The sequence below is a fragment of the Molothrus aeneus genome, chromosome 26, assembly GCF_037042795.1.
Source record: "Molothrus aeneus isolate 106 chromosome 26, BPBGC_Maene_1.0, whole genome shotgun sequence".
Taxonomy (NCBI): Eukaryota; Metazoa; Chordata; class Aves; order Passeriformes; family Icteridae; genus Molothrus; species Molothrus aeneus.
Window position 1 is genome coordinate 525,670 of NC_089671.1, and position 15,726 is coordinate 541,395.

General features: G+C 63.9%; 1 protein-coding gene across 9 annotated transcripts in view; it reads right to left on the minus strand.

Moving 5' to 3' along the window:
• The window catches only part of RBFOX3 (RNA binding fox-1 homolog 3), a 143,718-nt gene that overhangs the window by 2,359 nt on the left and 125,633 nt on the right, over positions 1 to 15,726 (minus strand). For 7 of the 9 annotated variants that reach the window (XM_066565846.1, XM_066565840.1, XM_066565841.1 and 4 more), the window contains 10 exons: positions 5,711 to 5,962; positions 4,895 to 5,032; positions 4,445 to 4,498; positions 3,859 to 3,951; positions 2,888 to 2,948; positions 2,610 to 2,663; positions 1,967 to 2,099; positions 1,401 to 1,440; positions 764 to 825; positions 387 to 465 (listed from right to left, as the gene is read on the minus strand). In XM_066565846.1, the coding sequence (XP_066421943.1) occupies positions 387 to 465; positions 764 to 825; positions 1,401 to 1,440; positions 1,967 to 2,099; positions 2,610 to 2,663; positions 2,888 to 2,948; positions 3,859 to 3,951; positions 4,445 to 4,498; positions 4,895 to 5,032; positions 5,711 to 5,962 (966 nt within the window). The remainder of the gene's footprint in view (positions 1 to 386; positions 466 to 763; positions 826 to 1,400; positions 1,441 to 1,966; positions 2,100 to 2,609; positions 2,664 to 2,887; positions 2,949 to 3,858; positions 3,952 to 4,444; positions 4,499 to 4,894; positions 5,033 to 5,710; positions 5,963 to 15,726) is intronic. The other 2 variants (XM_066565845.1, XM_066565848.1) reach the window with 2 other exon arrangements.

A 15,726-nucleotide genomic window follows, 5' to 3' on the forward strand; every position in this document is an offset into this window, starting at 1 on the left:
GAGTGCAATTTTTCATCTTTGATGCTGTCAGAGCTGTGGCGTGTGCGGGGCTGCGGTGCCCCCCGTGTGTGGCTGCACACGGGGCCCTGGGGACACTGTCCTGCACTGGGATGACAGAGGGGTCCTGGAGCCTGCCCAGGGGACAGCCAGGCCCCTGGAAGTGGCACGTGTGGGCAGGACTGTGCGGGGTGTGAGGGGAAGGTGGGGCAGGGTGTGGGGTGGGGCTTTCCTCTCCTGCAGACAGAGCCAGGCAGGGGCTGTGCCATTCCCACTGCCCTCCCACAGCCCCTGCCCTGTGCCACACAGGCCCCAGGCTGTGCCAGACCCCTCCCTGGGCTGCCTGCAGCCCCCCGGGAAGCAGAGGAAGGCTGAGGGGCTGCTCTTACCATGGTGCCAATGCTGTACGTGGCGGCGGGGCCGATGGTGTGGTGGTAGGGGTCTGCTGCTGCGTACACTCTGCCGTAGCTAGGAGCAAACAGGCGTGGGGTTAGTGACAGCAGCTGGGGTCCTGTGTCCCCTCTGAGCCCTCCCTCCCAGCTGCACCTGGGAGCCCCCTGGCATCTCCCTGCTCCCCCTGCAGTGGTGCCAACCCTGTCCAGCCGAGCCCTGCAGGGAGCCAGGGGTCCCTGTTTGCCCTCCCCATGCCTGACTCTGTCCTGTCCCAAGCACTCAGCAGCTGGGGTGTCAGGGTGGGCCGTGCAGGGTGGCACGGGGCTCCCCCAGGTGCCACGGGGCTCCCCCAGGGGCCATGCCCGGTGCTCACCTGTCGCTGTAGGCGGCCGCTGCTGCTGCGGGCTGGGCGTACCTGTAGGCAGCATAGCCCCCCTGCAGGGAGAGACACTGGTCAGGGGGCTGCACCCACTGGGGACTGGGGCTGGGGGCAGCTGGGTGCCCCATGGCACTGCACGGAGAGGTGTGGGGCTCACAGGGGGTTGGTGCCAGTGCCACTGGGCATGCAACAGCCTCATTCCCATTCCCCAGGGGCTTTCACAAACATTAACCTTAAAAAATTAAATTTCCAGAGAAGAGACTGTCACCTCCCCGCTCGCTTTAATGAGGTGTCACGTTAGATAAATCCTTCAGTGCCCGCCTGAAATATCGCCGCTGGCTGCTCAGACACGGAGGCTAAACGCGGGTGCAAGGAACTGAGGCCGTAAATCCTGTGTGGCACCAGCCCTGCAAGGGCTGGCAGGGGCACAGGACTGGGCACAGGATCCTGTGTGGTGTGTGCCACCCAGGCTGCTCTGGAGAAGCTGTGCTGTGCTCATGCTCTTGCTGCCGCCCAGGGGAAGGGGTTGGGAGCGGGGCAGAGCCCACCAGGGACCCGTGTGACACCGCCTGCCCTCTGTGCTGGTATGGGGTCCCCATCACAGCCCAGCCCTGGGCACAGAGTCACTTACGTAGATCTCAGCTCCGTAGAACCCATCCTGGTAGACGACCCTGGAAATGAGGCAGAGGCATCAGAGCCTGGCAAGAGCCCCTGGGCAAGGGCAGTGGGGTGAGGGCACTGAATGGGGCAAGGAGTGGCTGTCCAGGCCCCAAAGGCACCTCTGGGCTGGGATTCTGGGCAGGGACTTGGGCACACGCAGAGGGCAGGGCAGGGCAGGGCAGGGCAGGAGGATCCCAGGGCAGGAACTCTGCTGCGAGCAGCCAAGCAGCCACAGATGGCCATGGCTGTGTCTGTGACCAGCGCCATCCCAGCTGAATTTCCACTGAACCACCCATCCTGGCTGGAATAACGCCCTGTGCCTTGGTGGGCAGGAGGCTGCTGAGCATGCAGCTCACCCGAGGGCAGCAGAGCGGGGCTGGGGCAGAGCCTGTGGCCAGGCAGGAGCTGCAGGAGCTGCAGGGGCAGAGCCTGTGGCCAGGCAGGAGCTGCAGCCCGTTCCTGAGGAGCCTGGCAGTGCCAGCACAGCCCCGGGGTGGTGTGGCAGCCCTCTCCCCCCAGCAGCCCCCGGGTACTCACGCGCCGTAGGTGGGGATGGGCGGCGGCGGCGGCGCGGCACGGAAGGTGTTGTACACAGCACGGCCCCGGCCCCGCAGGTGAGCCCCTCGGTAGGCCATGGCCGTCCCCGTGGCGGGGTACGGGAACCCCGTTACTGCAGGAGGCAGGGCACACCTGTGGGCTGTGCACAGCGGGACCACACGGCCCCCACGGGGCACACAGCCCAGCCCTGTTCCCTCAGCCTGGCAGGGACATGGCCCCGGGGGGACGCTGGGCATGGGATGGGATGGGATGGGATGGGATGGGATGGGATGGGATGGGATGGGATGGGATGGGGTGGGATGGGATGGGATGGGATGGGATGGGATGGGATGGGATGGGATGGGGTGGGGTGGGGTGGGGTGGGGTGGGGTGGGATGGGATGGAATGGGGTGGGACGGGACGGGGTGGGGTGGGGTGGGGTGGGGTGGGATGGGCTGGGATGGGATGGGCTGGGATGGGATGGGCTGGGATGGGATGGGGTGGGGTGGGAGGAACTGTCCAGGCAGGTGTGAAGGACAGGGAGAGGGGCCAGGGGCTGCTCACTGCACAGAGCAGTGGCAGACAGGGCAGAGCTGAGGTTTGGGGGGCACCCACAGCAGGTACTGCTGCAGCCCGACCTTACCTGCGTAGAATTCGGGGCCGTAGACTGCTCCCACCACCGGGTTCAGCTTCCAGCCTGTGGGCAGGGAGAGCTGGTGAGGACAGGGCACTCCCCATGGTGCTCTGAGGGGCAACAGCCCCATCCCAGGCATGGGGGCTGCACTCCTGCACTGGGCAGGAGCAGCTGCTCTCCCATTTGGCTGCAGTGTGGAGGGCACGCACTGCCAGAGCTCCACGGCAGCCAGACAGTGCTGGTGCCCCTGCCCGCTGCAGCTCTGCTCCCTGGACACTGGCCCTTACCGTTGGTGTAGGGGTTGGCCACCTTCTTGTTGGTCATGACACGGGCCGTGGCGTTGTTCACCTGCAGAGAGAGGGACGGGCTCAGTGCCTGAGGACGTGGAGCTGGCCAGGCTGGGGTCCAGGGCCCGCTGGGCTGCAGCCAGCTCCCCTTGCTGCTGCTGCTGCTGCTGCTTTGGGTGCCGGGGCAGAGGATGCAGCTGCACCAGAGACAGGACACAAGGCTCTGCCTGCAGCACCTGCTGTACACAGCCCTGCCGTGCCTCCAGCCAGCCCAGACCTCCATGCTCCAGCTGTGAGCGTGGCTCAGGCTGCTGGCTGGTGCCCTGAGAGCTGCGGTGCCATGCTCGGGCTGAGCCCAACATGCTGCCCCTGAGCTCCTGCCCGGTTTTGTTGGATGATGTTTTCCTTGTCCGTGGGGCATTGCTGTGCCCTGCCAGGCTCCCTCTCTGCCGTCAGCACTGCTGGGGACATTTTGTCCCGCTCCCTCTGCCATGTGCCACCCTGTTCCCCACCACTCGCCAGCCACCAGCGGGGAGCTGCTGGCAAATGGGCAGAGCCTGATCCCTGTGCTAAGCCTGGAGAAATCAAAGCCTGCGGGGCTGGGCAGCTGCTGGCACTGCAGGTGTGGAGCTGCGGGTGGATCCTCCCTCCCAGCACAGAGCAGGGGGGTGGCATGCGGGGCAGAGCCCCAGAGCTCCCTGCAGAGTCTGGGGTGGCTGCTGTGGGCACGGGGCTCTGCCAGCCTGGTCTGTACCAGCAGAACGCAGCCCCAGCTGGCACCCAGCTCTCCGTGCAGCCGGGAGGTTCCTCTGGGCCGGACGCTCCTTGTGCCAAGCGCCGACCTTCCCGCAGACATGCTCCCACCGTGCCACATTCAGGGACACATGCACAGCCCCCTGGGCGCCCCCCAGCCCGGGCAGGGGACACGCACACGCAGGCATGGCACGGCACTAGCACACTTATCTGAGCACCTCAATCTTCCGGCCCTCTACGATGGTGCCATTCAGCTTCTCCCGTGCCCGGTCGGCATCTGTGCTAGTTTCAAAAGTTACAAACCCAAAACCCTGTGAGCAGAGGAGAAAAGGAGAAAGAAAGAGACAGAGAGAGACAGAGAGAGGGTGTGGGGACAGAGAGAGAGAGGGGGTGAATCAGGAGAGCTGGCGCAGGAGGTGAGGCTGCCACAGTGCAGAGATGAAGAGCCCAGGCTGGGGTCCCCGCAGGGGCCGGGGGTCCCGGCTGAGAGCCCAGAATCACCCACGAGCTGGGAGAAGAGTCTGGGAGAGGGGCACAGAAAGCAGGGAAGATACAACAGAGACATCCAGACACAGAGGGACACGAGCTGCCCGTGGTGGGACACAGCAAGCCCTCTCCTCCCTCCAGTGCCGGGTGCAGGGACCCGCACCACCTCCTGAGCTGGCACCAACGGGGCACTGCATGCCAGGGTCCCATGGGACAGGAGAGGAGGGGAGAGCAGGTTACAGCACTGCTGGGCAACCTGGCTCCACTGACACCCTCCCCGGGACTGGCTGTACGGTGCTGGCCATGGGCATCACCCACCTTGGAGCCCCGCTCATTGAAAATGATCTCCACATCCAGGATTTTCCCGAATTGCTGCAAGTGGAGAGAACAGAGGGGTGAGTGCCTGCAAAGCCCCTGGCCCTGCACCCAGAGCTGCTGGCATGGGGCTCTGTGCCAGGGATGGGCAGAGGGCTGCCTTGGGGCCAGACCTGGGCACCCACAGGGTAATGCAGGGTAAAGCCCTTGTCCCTCCCATGGCTCCCACTCTGACAGGACTTGGGGAGTGTCATCCAAAATTTCATTAATTAACACTGCTCTGAGTCCTAATGAGGGCTGGGAAGGGGACAGTGGAAGCGTACAAGGGCTCTGTGTCACCCTCTGCTCCACGCACAGGGGCTGGGCAGGATGTCCCTTGGGAGGTGACAGTGCCAAGGTCCCGCTGGTGCAGCACTGAGCGGGGCTGTGATGGCTGGAGGGAGCTGCACTCACCCCAAACATTTGCCGCAGGTCGGGGTCCCGGAATCGAAAGGGAATGTTGGAGACGTGTAACCTCTTGGGCTGCTGCTTGTCTGTGTTGTCTGAGGAGTGTAGCTGCTGGCTGTCTGTCTGTGCCGCCTCGTCTGTCTGCTGGGGAGGCACCGCTGCCATCAGCCCCTGTCCCCAGCAGGAGAGTCCCCTGCCCTGTGCCTGCCCCCGGGGACACCCTGCGCCCTGTGCTCCCCGCGTTCTGGGCAGCGCCCCACGGGTGTCCCTCCCTCCCGGTGGGGCTGTGGGGATGCTCGGGGTGGGGGCGCGGACGCTGCACTCAGGACCATGTGGGAGGACTGCAAAGTGCAGCGCTCAGCACCTTGCTGGTGCTGCATTCCAGCGCTGTAATTGCCACCATCTCCTAGAGCAGAGCCAAGTGAGTGGATTACGAGTGATGAGAAATGATGGGGGGCTCTGAAGGGCAGTGATGGATGGCAGGAACACCCAGCCTGGTACCCTGTGGGACTTTGGCCAGGCAGCACCGCTGCCCCAGCACTCCCTGTGCCCCTGGCACTGCCCCGAGCCCAGCACAGCCCCAGGACCCTCCTGGTAGCTCTGGCACTGCCCTGGACCCCTGCAGCAGGACTGCCCCAGCACCCTCTGTGCCCCTGGCACTGCCCCAGCCCAGCACAGCCCCAGCACCCCTGTGCCCCTGGCACTGCCCTGAGCCCAGCACCCCCCGTGCCCCCAGCACTGCCCTGAGCCCAGCACAGCCCCAGCACCCCCTGTACCCCCAGCACCCCCCGTGCCCCCAGCACAGCCCCAGACGAGCCTCACCGGTACCGTCTGTGTCCCTGCTATGGACTGCGTGCTGGCGTCGCTGCCCGCCGGCTCGGGGTGGCTCTGTGCTGGTGTGTAGAGGCTCATGGCGTGCTCCGGGACCGTGCTCTGCCCCGAGTAGTCCTGCGTGGGGTGCGGGTGCGGCGGGGCGAACTCTGCGGGGATCCCGTTCTGGGGGGGCGGGGGGTACTGGGCGGGGGGGTAGGGCTGGGCCATCGCGTCCGGCGGGGCCGTGGCGTCCTGGTTACCCTGCCGAGAGAGGGCACCGTGCCCTCAGTGCCGGCGCACCGGGGCCGCCCCTGCCCCGGGATGGGGCTCTGATCTGCACAGCCCCACCCAGCCCCATCCAGCCCACTATCCCCCAGCCTCTGGCGTCTCCCTCCAGCCCTGGGCTGTCTCTGTGCTGTGGTGGCTTTGGGGGTCACATTGCCAGCAGCTGAGCCCCATCCTCTCCCTCTCCCGTGCCCTGCCTGCCCATTGTGCTGGGGTTGGGTAGGAGAACAGAGGCCTCTGTGTGGGGTTTAACTCCTGAAGCTGGCACATCCCTCTCCTGGGGAAGGGAGACCTGGTCAGGCCCCCTTCTGAGCCCAGCACAGGGCAAAGCAGAGCCCGGCCAGCAGCATGGTGCAGGGAGCTGCACAGCACCAGCACGGGCTGGGCAGGCTGGAAGGGGTCAGGGAGGGATGCTGACGGCCCCTTGGCAAACACCCGACAGGGATCAATTAACTGCTAAATATTTAATTAGGCCCTTTGCTCTAACGCAGCTGGCCTGGCAGCCTTGGTCAAACGGGGTGAGCTGCACCCACACCAAGGGCCAAGGGGTTTGTGTGGGGCTCCCAGGCAGCGCCTGCTCTGCACACCCACCCATCCACCTCCTGTCCATCCTCACCACGCCCTCGGCCCGTCCCCCTCGCACAGGTGTGCGCTGCACCTGGGCAGGCACGGCCGCAGCCCCCAGGGGCAGTGCCAGGGCCGGGGGCAGCGCCCGCCGCCCCTCGGATGCTCCACACCGCGCTGCAGCAGCCCCTGGCCCGCGAAACCCTTCTGCGGCTCAGCCCGCAGAGATAAGCTCCTCAATTGTGTATGTGACCGATTGATGTCGGGGAGGGACGGTGGGGGTGGCAGGGGGATGCGCTGGCAGCCGCCGTCCCCAGCCCGCGCGGGTGGCAGCAGAGCCCACGGGGACACACGGAGAGCCCGCGGCAGCAGCCCCGCCGCAGATCTGCAAGTCATGCATCGGCAGCACCGCCTGCCCGCGCTGACTCAGCTGCTGGGACGCGCCAGCCCCACGCACCTGCCCGTGTGGGCCGGGGCTGTCAGGCCGCAGAGCCCAGCCCAGGGACGGCCCTGCCCCGGGACGGGCACCGGGAGCTGCCCACGCCACCCCTGCCCACAGCCCAGCTGCTCCTTCCACCTGGCAGGACAGAGGCTGCATCCTGCACTCGCCGGGGTCTCAGCCCTCAGCTCTTCTCCAGGGAGCTGACAGACATTGACAGTCACTGTGGTACTGTCCCAGGGCCTGGTGCCTCCCCGGGGCCGTGTGCCCATCCCTCATGCCTGATCCTGGCACCCTGTGCCCATCCCTCCCTGCCTGCACGGGCAGAATCAGGAGCAGCCCACGTCCCTCCTGCCTGCTCTGCCCTGGATGCTCCCTGGCTGTCACTGCAGCCAGGATCAGGCACCAACACGCAGGGACCAGGATGGCAGCAGGGACCGTCCCCCCTGCCAGGCCCTCGTCAGGCTGTCCCAGCAGCCATGTCAGTATCAGTTATTAATTAGGGCTGTCGCAGTGCCTGTCAGCCTGGGCACTATTTCATTCAGGGACCATTAGGCTCCCCTGGTTGCTGCTCATGGCGCTGGAGCTGCGGGTGCTGCAGAGACACAGATCCACAGATCCATGGCTTCCAGCACCTCCTGTCTGCTCCCAGGGCCTGGCCACCCCATGGGGACGGAGCTGCTTGGTCAGGGCTGCTGTGGTGAGGGTCCCATGGGGAGGGAACGCTGACAGGTTTGGCTGTGTGCTGCCCATGGACATCACACTGCCCAGTTCACACCCCACGCTGCCCACAGCACTGGAACAGCCCCATCCCGGGACAGCCCCAAGCACCGAGGGTCCCTCTGCTCCTCCCAGAAGGGGGCTGGAGCCCCTTCTGGGGTGTCTCCATGCACTGAGCACCCAGGGGGTCCCTGGGACCCACCCCTGCCCCCAGAGAACCCCAGCTCAGGGTGCCTGGCCATGCAGGGAGCCTGTGGCACAGTGCTGGGTGCCAGGGACAGGGCTCTGAGAGACACTCCCTGCTCTGCCCGCACCCAGCCCTCCTGGGGCACGGGGATGCTCCCACACGGTGCTTTACACTTGCAGTCAAAGGAATTCTGGTCCTTAACAGCCCTTGGCCTCATTCAAAACGAGACAGCTCAGTGCCTGAGCCTGGAGCAAAGCTGGCAGCACAGGGAGCACAAGCAGTACCTGGCACCTCTGCTGCCCACCTGCTCGAGCAGGTACCAGCAGGACAGGGGTACAGCCCTGTGCTCAAACACCACTGCCCCAGGGATGGCACTGCCCAGGGATGTCCCAGAGGCTGGGACAGGGAGCCCAAGTTCCCCTGCCAGGTGTGCCCTGTGCAGTGTCCCCATGTGGTGTCCTCTGCCCTGTGTGGTGTCCTCTGCCCCGTCCCCTGGCAGGTGTCCCCTGGGCAGTGTCCCCTGCCAGGTGTGTCCTGTGCAGTGTCCCCATGTGGTGTCCTCTGCCCTGTGTCCCCTGTGCAGTGTCCCCTGCCCTGCCCATGGCTCAGCCTTGCACCACCAGCCCTGCGCAGTGGCTGCCGCAGCAGGCAGGGGGTAGATATCATCTTTAGCTGATTAAATGTCCCTCATTAACGAGTTTCTTTAATTAATGAAGTTTTTTTGTTTGCTCCACTTGCTTCCTCCCCCCACACTCTGCCTCCTCAGCACAATCCAGGCCATTTCCTTTCAAGTCATTTAGTGTGGGGCCGGTTCCTGCCGACGCCGCATTTCGGTGATTGTGCCTGGCAGCTCGGGGCTGACAACGCCGTTTCCCACTTCTGCTCCTTTCTGAGGAAATACCGTGCCAGGAGCCCCCGGATGCAGAGGGTCAGAGCAATCACCTGAGTGCAGAGCCCTGTGCTAAGGATGGGGGATTGCCAGCCATGAGCCCTTACAAAGGGCCAGCAAACCTGGGCTGTGACAGCCCGGTGTGACAGTGCTGCCCAGGAGGGCCTGGGCTTAGGGGCTGCCCACCAGCATCTGTCCCCTGCTGCTGCCATGGACGTGCCAGCTTCCTCCAGGCCTCACGGCCATCCTGCTGCCTCGGCCTGACCCCAGTCCCATCTCCAGCCCAGGGCAACTCCCACCAGCCAACTCTGCCCGCAGCTGTGCCCTACCTGTGCTGTGCGGTGCTGATGGTGCAGGGGTGGCACAGCACAGCACGGCCTGGTCACAGCATGGCACTGCCAGTCACAGCATGGCACGGCCTGGTCACAGCATGGCGCTGCCAGTCACAACATGGCACTGCCAACCATGGCATGGCACTGCCCAACCGTGGCATGGCACTGCCAGTCACAGCATGGCATGGCCTGGTCATGGCATGGCACTGCTCAATCATGACATGGCACTGCCAACCATGGCATGGCCCTGCCCAGTCACAGCTGACCCTGCTTGGTCACGGCACCATTAGGTCACGGCTCATGCACAGCTGGGTGAAGCCACACGTGGAGTGCCAGAGTGACAGGAGAGGGAAGACAGTCCTGTCACTACACACCTGCCCACCCTACCAGCCTCCCCTCTGCCCGGGGCTGTCCTGCTCCTCCCACTGGGAGCCAGACACCTGCTGGGGGGAAAGAGGGACCCACAGGGCCTCAATAAGCTTATTCTGCAGGCAGGGCAGGCAGAAAACACTTGGATGTGACCTGGAATGGCTCCTGCCTGCTTGCCAATGCCAGGGCACACCCTGGCTACATCGTGAGGGAGCCTGAGGTCACTGCCGAGCACAGGGAAGGGCTCCGCAATTCCAGACGTCTCCTGTGGGGGACCCGCTGTGCCCACCAGCAGGAAACTGGAGCGAGCAGCAGCCAGGGACACTGATGGGGCCAGGAGCCCTCAGAGCCACTGCCCGGGAGCAGGGCGAGTGCACTGTGCTGAGCAGCAGAGACACATTCAAGAGAAGCCCCAGTGGAAGCAGGAGGGTTCTGGTTCTCTCTCTCACCCTGGGCCATGCAGGCATCCCGTGCCCAGCAGGACTCATCTGTGTGACAGACACAGCTCCCCCTCGGACCCAGCCCTCGCTCATGCTAATGGCTGTCAACACAGAACACAGGCCGTGGAGGGGAGGAAAATTACTCCCTGAAAAGGAACTGACTGATCCCTGTCATTTCTCACAAAACCACTGACCTGTAAATATTTCATTAGCCCCAAAGCTGTGCCATCCATACAAAGCAGTGCCCAGCCTGTGCAGGCTCCTGGCTGCGGGCAGGGGGGTCAGGGAGCCCTGGGAGGGACCAGCCCTGCCCACCCAGGGGATGCCAGGAGCTCGTGGTGGGTTCCTTACGCCCAAAGTGGGGCCACGGTGATCCCACAGAGGGCTGGGGGGGCAGGATGGGGATGGAGCCTGGGGAGGAAGCGGGGAAGGGGTGAGGAGCTGCAGGGACGGGGCAGCAGCTGCTGCACTGAATGTCTCCATCAGCAGAGCACAGGGACGGTGAGAGGCTGGGAATGGCACCTGCCAGGGATGGGAAAGGAGAGCTCCAGTGGGCAGGAGCACCTGAGGGGGAGGAGGAGCAGCGGGGGGAGGCAGAGCAGCCCGTTGGCGTGGCAAACACCATTTTTCTGGGCTGGCACACATTTCCCACACTCTGCATCCCCCTGCCCTGCTCCTGCCCTTGGTGCCCTGGGCTCCAGCTCACAGACGCTGCTGTCCCTCTGCCCTGGCAGCCTGGGGAGGACAGGCAGAGCCATGGGACATCCAGGAGTGGCAATGGCACAGGACACTGGGCACACAGCAGCACGCGTGTCCCTGTCACCTCGGCACGGGCAGAAGGGGCACGGTCCGGCCCCGGCTCCCGGCTCTGCCAGCTGGAAACTTCGGAGCTGAGGCTTCATGAAATATTCATGAAGTAAATGGTGCAATTTCATCTGCATTCAGCCAACTTCATGTATATTTCAGAGTATTATGAAATGATAATGTTGTGTAACCAAGGCGAGCCGGGGCTGCCGGGGGGGCTCCCGGCCACCCCCGCCCGCACGGCCGGCGGCTCCCGGCACCGGGACGGACCGACGGACACGGCAGGGCCGGGCACGGCGCGGGACGAGCGGAGCCCAGGGATGCTCAGCCCTCTGGCTCCCCCCTGCCACAGCCCGGCACTGCCCCGGCAGCTCCCGGAACGACGCCAGCGCTGCCAGGGCACACCCGCGGGAACCCTCGGTGGCATCCCCGGCACGGCTCTGCCCCCAGGCACGCCGAGGCTGACATGGCGTTCAGGCTGGGATTCCCAGCAGTGCTCGCTCCCCAGCGGCCACCAGAAGGCTGTGACAGGCGGCACAGGAGGCACCAGCCAGGCTGCAGAGCCCAGGGGTGGGCTGGAGGTAACCGAGCACCGCCAGCACCTCCGGAGCTCTGCAGGCAGCAGTGCCAGACGCAGAGACCCACACACGGCATGGCTCAGCGGTGAGCACTCTGCTGCTCCAATGGGCCTGGGGGCAGCTCCCGTGTCCCCCTGGAAAGGGCTGCGGCTCCAGAACCCTCCCGTGGAGCTGCCAGAGCCCAGCTGCACGCAGACCAATGGCCACATGCCCTGGCCCCACACCTCCACACCCCAGAGCAGCTCCCCTGCCAGCCCCACACCTGCCCCACAGGGCTGCAGGAACCCAGCTGAACGCTGGTCCTGCACCTGCAGAGCCCCCACAACCCGGAGCACAGGCACTGTCACTGTCACTCCCTGTCACCGCGCTGGCGCTCTGGCACAGCTGCGTGTGGCACCTGCCGGCCCAGTGTGGGCACTGGTGGCACCACGGACCCGTGCGTGTGCCTGGACAGTGCTTGCACGCAGCCCTCTCTAATAGGCAGCCAGGAGCATAATTTTTCCTCTAATTACATATTCAGCACTTCTGAGAAAATGAGATTTTGGTAATTCAATTGGACTGAGAAGCAGCGCTATAATAAAATGAAATTTGTAACAATCGTGCAGTTAAATTAGTTAAATGGAGAGGAAGGAGCTGTGGAAAATTGACCCCTCGATCTCCTAAAGACTAATCAGACATTTGAACCGGGCTGTGCTAACAGAACCCCCGGGGTGTGCGGCACAGAGCGAGGGGAAAGCGGAGATGCCCCGAGGGAAGGGCTGGGAACAGCCGCGTGTGTCACCTGGTGGGACAGCAGAGGGGACATCAGAGGGGACATCCCTGCTCCTCGGGGCTGGAACAGCCGCGTGTGTCACCTGGTGGGACAGCAGAGGGGACATCAGAGGGGACATCCCTGCTCCTCGGGGCTGGAACAGCCAGGTGTGTCACCTGGTGGTGTCAGAGGGGACATCAGAGGGGACATCCCTGCTCCTCGGGGCTGGAACAGCTGCGTGTGTCACCTGGTGGTGTCAGAGGGGACATCCCTGCTCCTGGGGCTGGAACAGCCGCGTGTGTCACCTGGTGGTGTCAGAGGGGACATCCCTCTGGGGTCCCTGCTCGGGTCTGGGGTGGGATGGGATGGCTTTGGCAGGGAGTGTGCCAGGCATGGTGCTGGGGCCATGCCCTCTGTGGCACTGCCACTGCCAGGGCCTGGCCACTGGGTCCTTGCATTGGCCACTGTCCCCAGCAGCTCCTGGACACACACCATGGCCCTGCTGGGGGTGCAGGGGGTCCCTTTCTGCCAGAGGGGACCACAAGGACATGGGCACACAGACAGGGATGGCACCCAGTGCCAGGCAGGTGGGGAGAGAGGCCTCCCGTGGGCTGGAGGGCTCTGCAGCAGGTACAACGTAATTAGCCTCAATATTTATCTTGTTCGTCTTTCCTGTTTTTTCTTGTAAAAGAAAAGGAGGAAAAGACGAGTTTCTCATTTGCAAGTTAATTAGTCTAATTACCTCTAATTAAGGGCTCCCCACACAATGCAGATCACAAATAAGCTGCCACTGTCGCCTGCTCCCACTCCTTTCTCCCCAGCTTTGATTTTCCACAGGAGCCGTTTGAAGGCTGTGCTGAGGACGCGGGTGTGGATCCTGGCTGGGCACACAGGGCAGGTGTGGAACGTGGGGACAGCCCTGACCCCTGGCAGGCAGTGCCCACAGCGCTGTGGTGCCCACCACAAGCCTTCCCCTGCTCCAGGAGTGAGGGGCACAGCGCTCACACTGCTCCCTCCTGGCCCCTGGAACGCCACGGGAGGTGGTGCAGCTTAAAGCCCTGCCAGGGCTGCCCATGGGCACTGGAGGGGTGAATCCTGCAGCTCCCAGAGCTCCCAGCCCAGAGCTCCCAGCCCAGAGCTCCCAGCCCAGAGCTCCCAGCCTGCTCAATGGCACTGTCACATCACTGGGTCAGTGGCCATGGCATGGCCAGGACTGCACAGCCCCTGACCACACGCTGCTGGGCTCACACCAGCACTGGAAGATCCACCTCCTTCCTTGGATATTCAGTTCTCCTGTGCCCAGTCACCCTTCCCAGCCTTCCCAACACTGGCACAGCTCCCCACACCTGCCTACAAAAACCAGCAGCACTGGAGTGACCAATGCCCTTCCTGGAGGGGCTGCAGCGCCCCTTGGTGCCCCTGGCTCCTCCGTGGCTGCCCACCATGCCACAGACACAGTGCCCCCACGCAGGAGCCCCCACGCCCGTGGGGACACCGGCCGGGCAGCCAAGGGACCCTGCAGCTCCTGGAGGTGCCCAGCCGCAGCATCCAGCGCCCTGCCCAGCCCTGGCTGCGCAGAAAACCACGCTCCAAAGCTCCTTGCTGCGCGGATGGTGGCCCCTGAGCGGGGGCAGCCCCAGGGCCAGGGTGGTGCAGCTGTGGGACTGGTGGGGGTGGCCTGCACCCGCTCTCCTAATTAGCCTTTCTTTGTTACACCCCCCCTGCAACCGCATGTGATGCTTTAAAGAATGACAGATACTAAATCTAATTTAATCTACTCATTCACCCATCACTATAGCATAAAAATAGGAATATACCTATAAAAAGAGCATTGCCAGGCAGTGTGGGCCAAAATCACAGCTATTGTGGGAAAAGCAGCTTTGCAAAGCTAAAATTAATGTCAGTGTTTTCAGTATGAAAGAACCCGAAGCAGAAAAACATGTTTTGGGGGCTCTAAGGCCTGTGCTCACAGGGCAGGGCAGCTGGCACAGCCTGGCCAGAGCCAGGAGCTGCCGTGCTGGGTCTCACAGCCCTGCGAGGCACGGGCAGAGGGAGAAACCCGGTTTGAAACGAGCCCGCTGCTGCAAACCGCCCGGAATAGACCTGCTCCCTAAAAATACAGCACGCTAAACTTGGCAGCAGCCCTTTTGGAAAGGAATTTTCCAAGCAGGATTTGCAGAGGCTGTTTCCCGGCGCTGCTCAGCCAAGTCTCCTGTGCGGGGTGTGACTGTGAGCAGGGGATGTTCCCGGCCAGGAGCACCCCAGGGGCAGCGCTGCAGCGGCCCCAGCACACCTGGATGTCGGCCTGGGCTGGGCTCACACCTGCACGTGGCTGCAGCAGGGTCTGCAGGGTTCAGCACTGATGCCCAGGGGCTGCTCGGGGTCAGCACCGAGCCCTGTCCTGCAGCCCTCACTGCTCACAACAGCAGAGATGTGTTACTGATTCCTCTATTAACAAAACAAAGCCACCAAAGTGTCCTTCCACACCCAGCCCCTCACTGAGCCAGAGCCAAATGTCCCTGCCAAGCCCCACAGAAGGATGCAGCATTCCTTCCCTCTGGCCCAGGCTGCTCTGCTGCAGACATGCACCCACCCTCCCCTGGCCCCTGCCCTCCAGCCCTCCGGAGCTCCTGCTCCTGGAGCAGGGCAGTGCCAGGGGCACTTCCTGGGCACCGTCTGGCTGCACAGCCCAGAATACCATGGACCCCCAGCTCCTGCAGCCGGGCCAGGGTGGCCACACGGGGGAAATGGAGCAGAGAGAGCTGAGAGGCACCCACAGTACCTGCAAGAGCCACTGGCACTGCTGAGCCCTCCCTGGTGCTGGAAGAACTGAAGTTTTGCTGAGAGCTTCATTACTTGGTCATTCCTTCAAATCCCAACCCAGCTGCAAACGCTGGGGCTGGGAGCTACGGAACATCCTCAGGAACCACCCCAGCCACAGGCTCCTGGCAGGGAGAGCAGTGTCTGCAGGGCATGAGGGCAGCGACTGCGTGCAGACCCTGGGCATTACCCTGCTCTTGACTGACTGGGCAGCCCCAGGCTCAGTCCTGGTCACTGGCTCAGGCACCATCATAGGACACCTCCTTACAAACCCATAAAGGGCTTGGACAGGGACCTGTAGCCCAGGGGGTCACAACCAAGTCCCCCCAGCGCCCACGGCACAGCCAACTCAGGGAAAGTCGGGTGAACCCTCTCAGGTGCACGGAGGTGAGCCAGGCCAGCTGGCAGAGCCACTCTGGGGTGGGCATGTGCCACAGGCAGAAGCAGCATCGCTCCCTGTGTGCCCCTGGGGTGCAGGTGGCACAGGAGGGCAGCCTAAAACCCAGAGCAAACTCAGAGCTAAAGCAGGTGCCAGGCACACCAACTGAGGGCCCATCAGCCGTGCATGGCCCATGCTCCTGCCCCACCTGATGGCCTCCAGTGGTGTCCCTGTCCCTGACACCTTGCTGTGACACACATTGGGAACACCTGTCCCCAGGTGCTGGGAGCAGAACCTCAGCACAGCATAAACCCCAGGAAGGGGACGGAGATTTTCACCTCCATCGTGCTCATCAGCCAGGTGAAAATCCAACTCCAAATCCTGTAATAAAACCCTCCTCCTGGCTTGCAAGTCCAGAGCTGCTGCCAAGGAGCAGGAGGCTTCTGGGAGAGCAGGGAGGAAGAGATG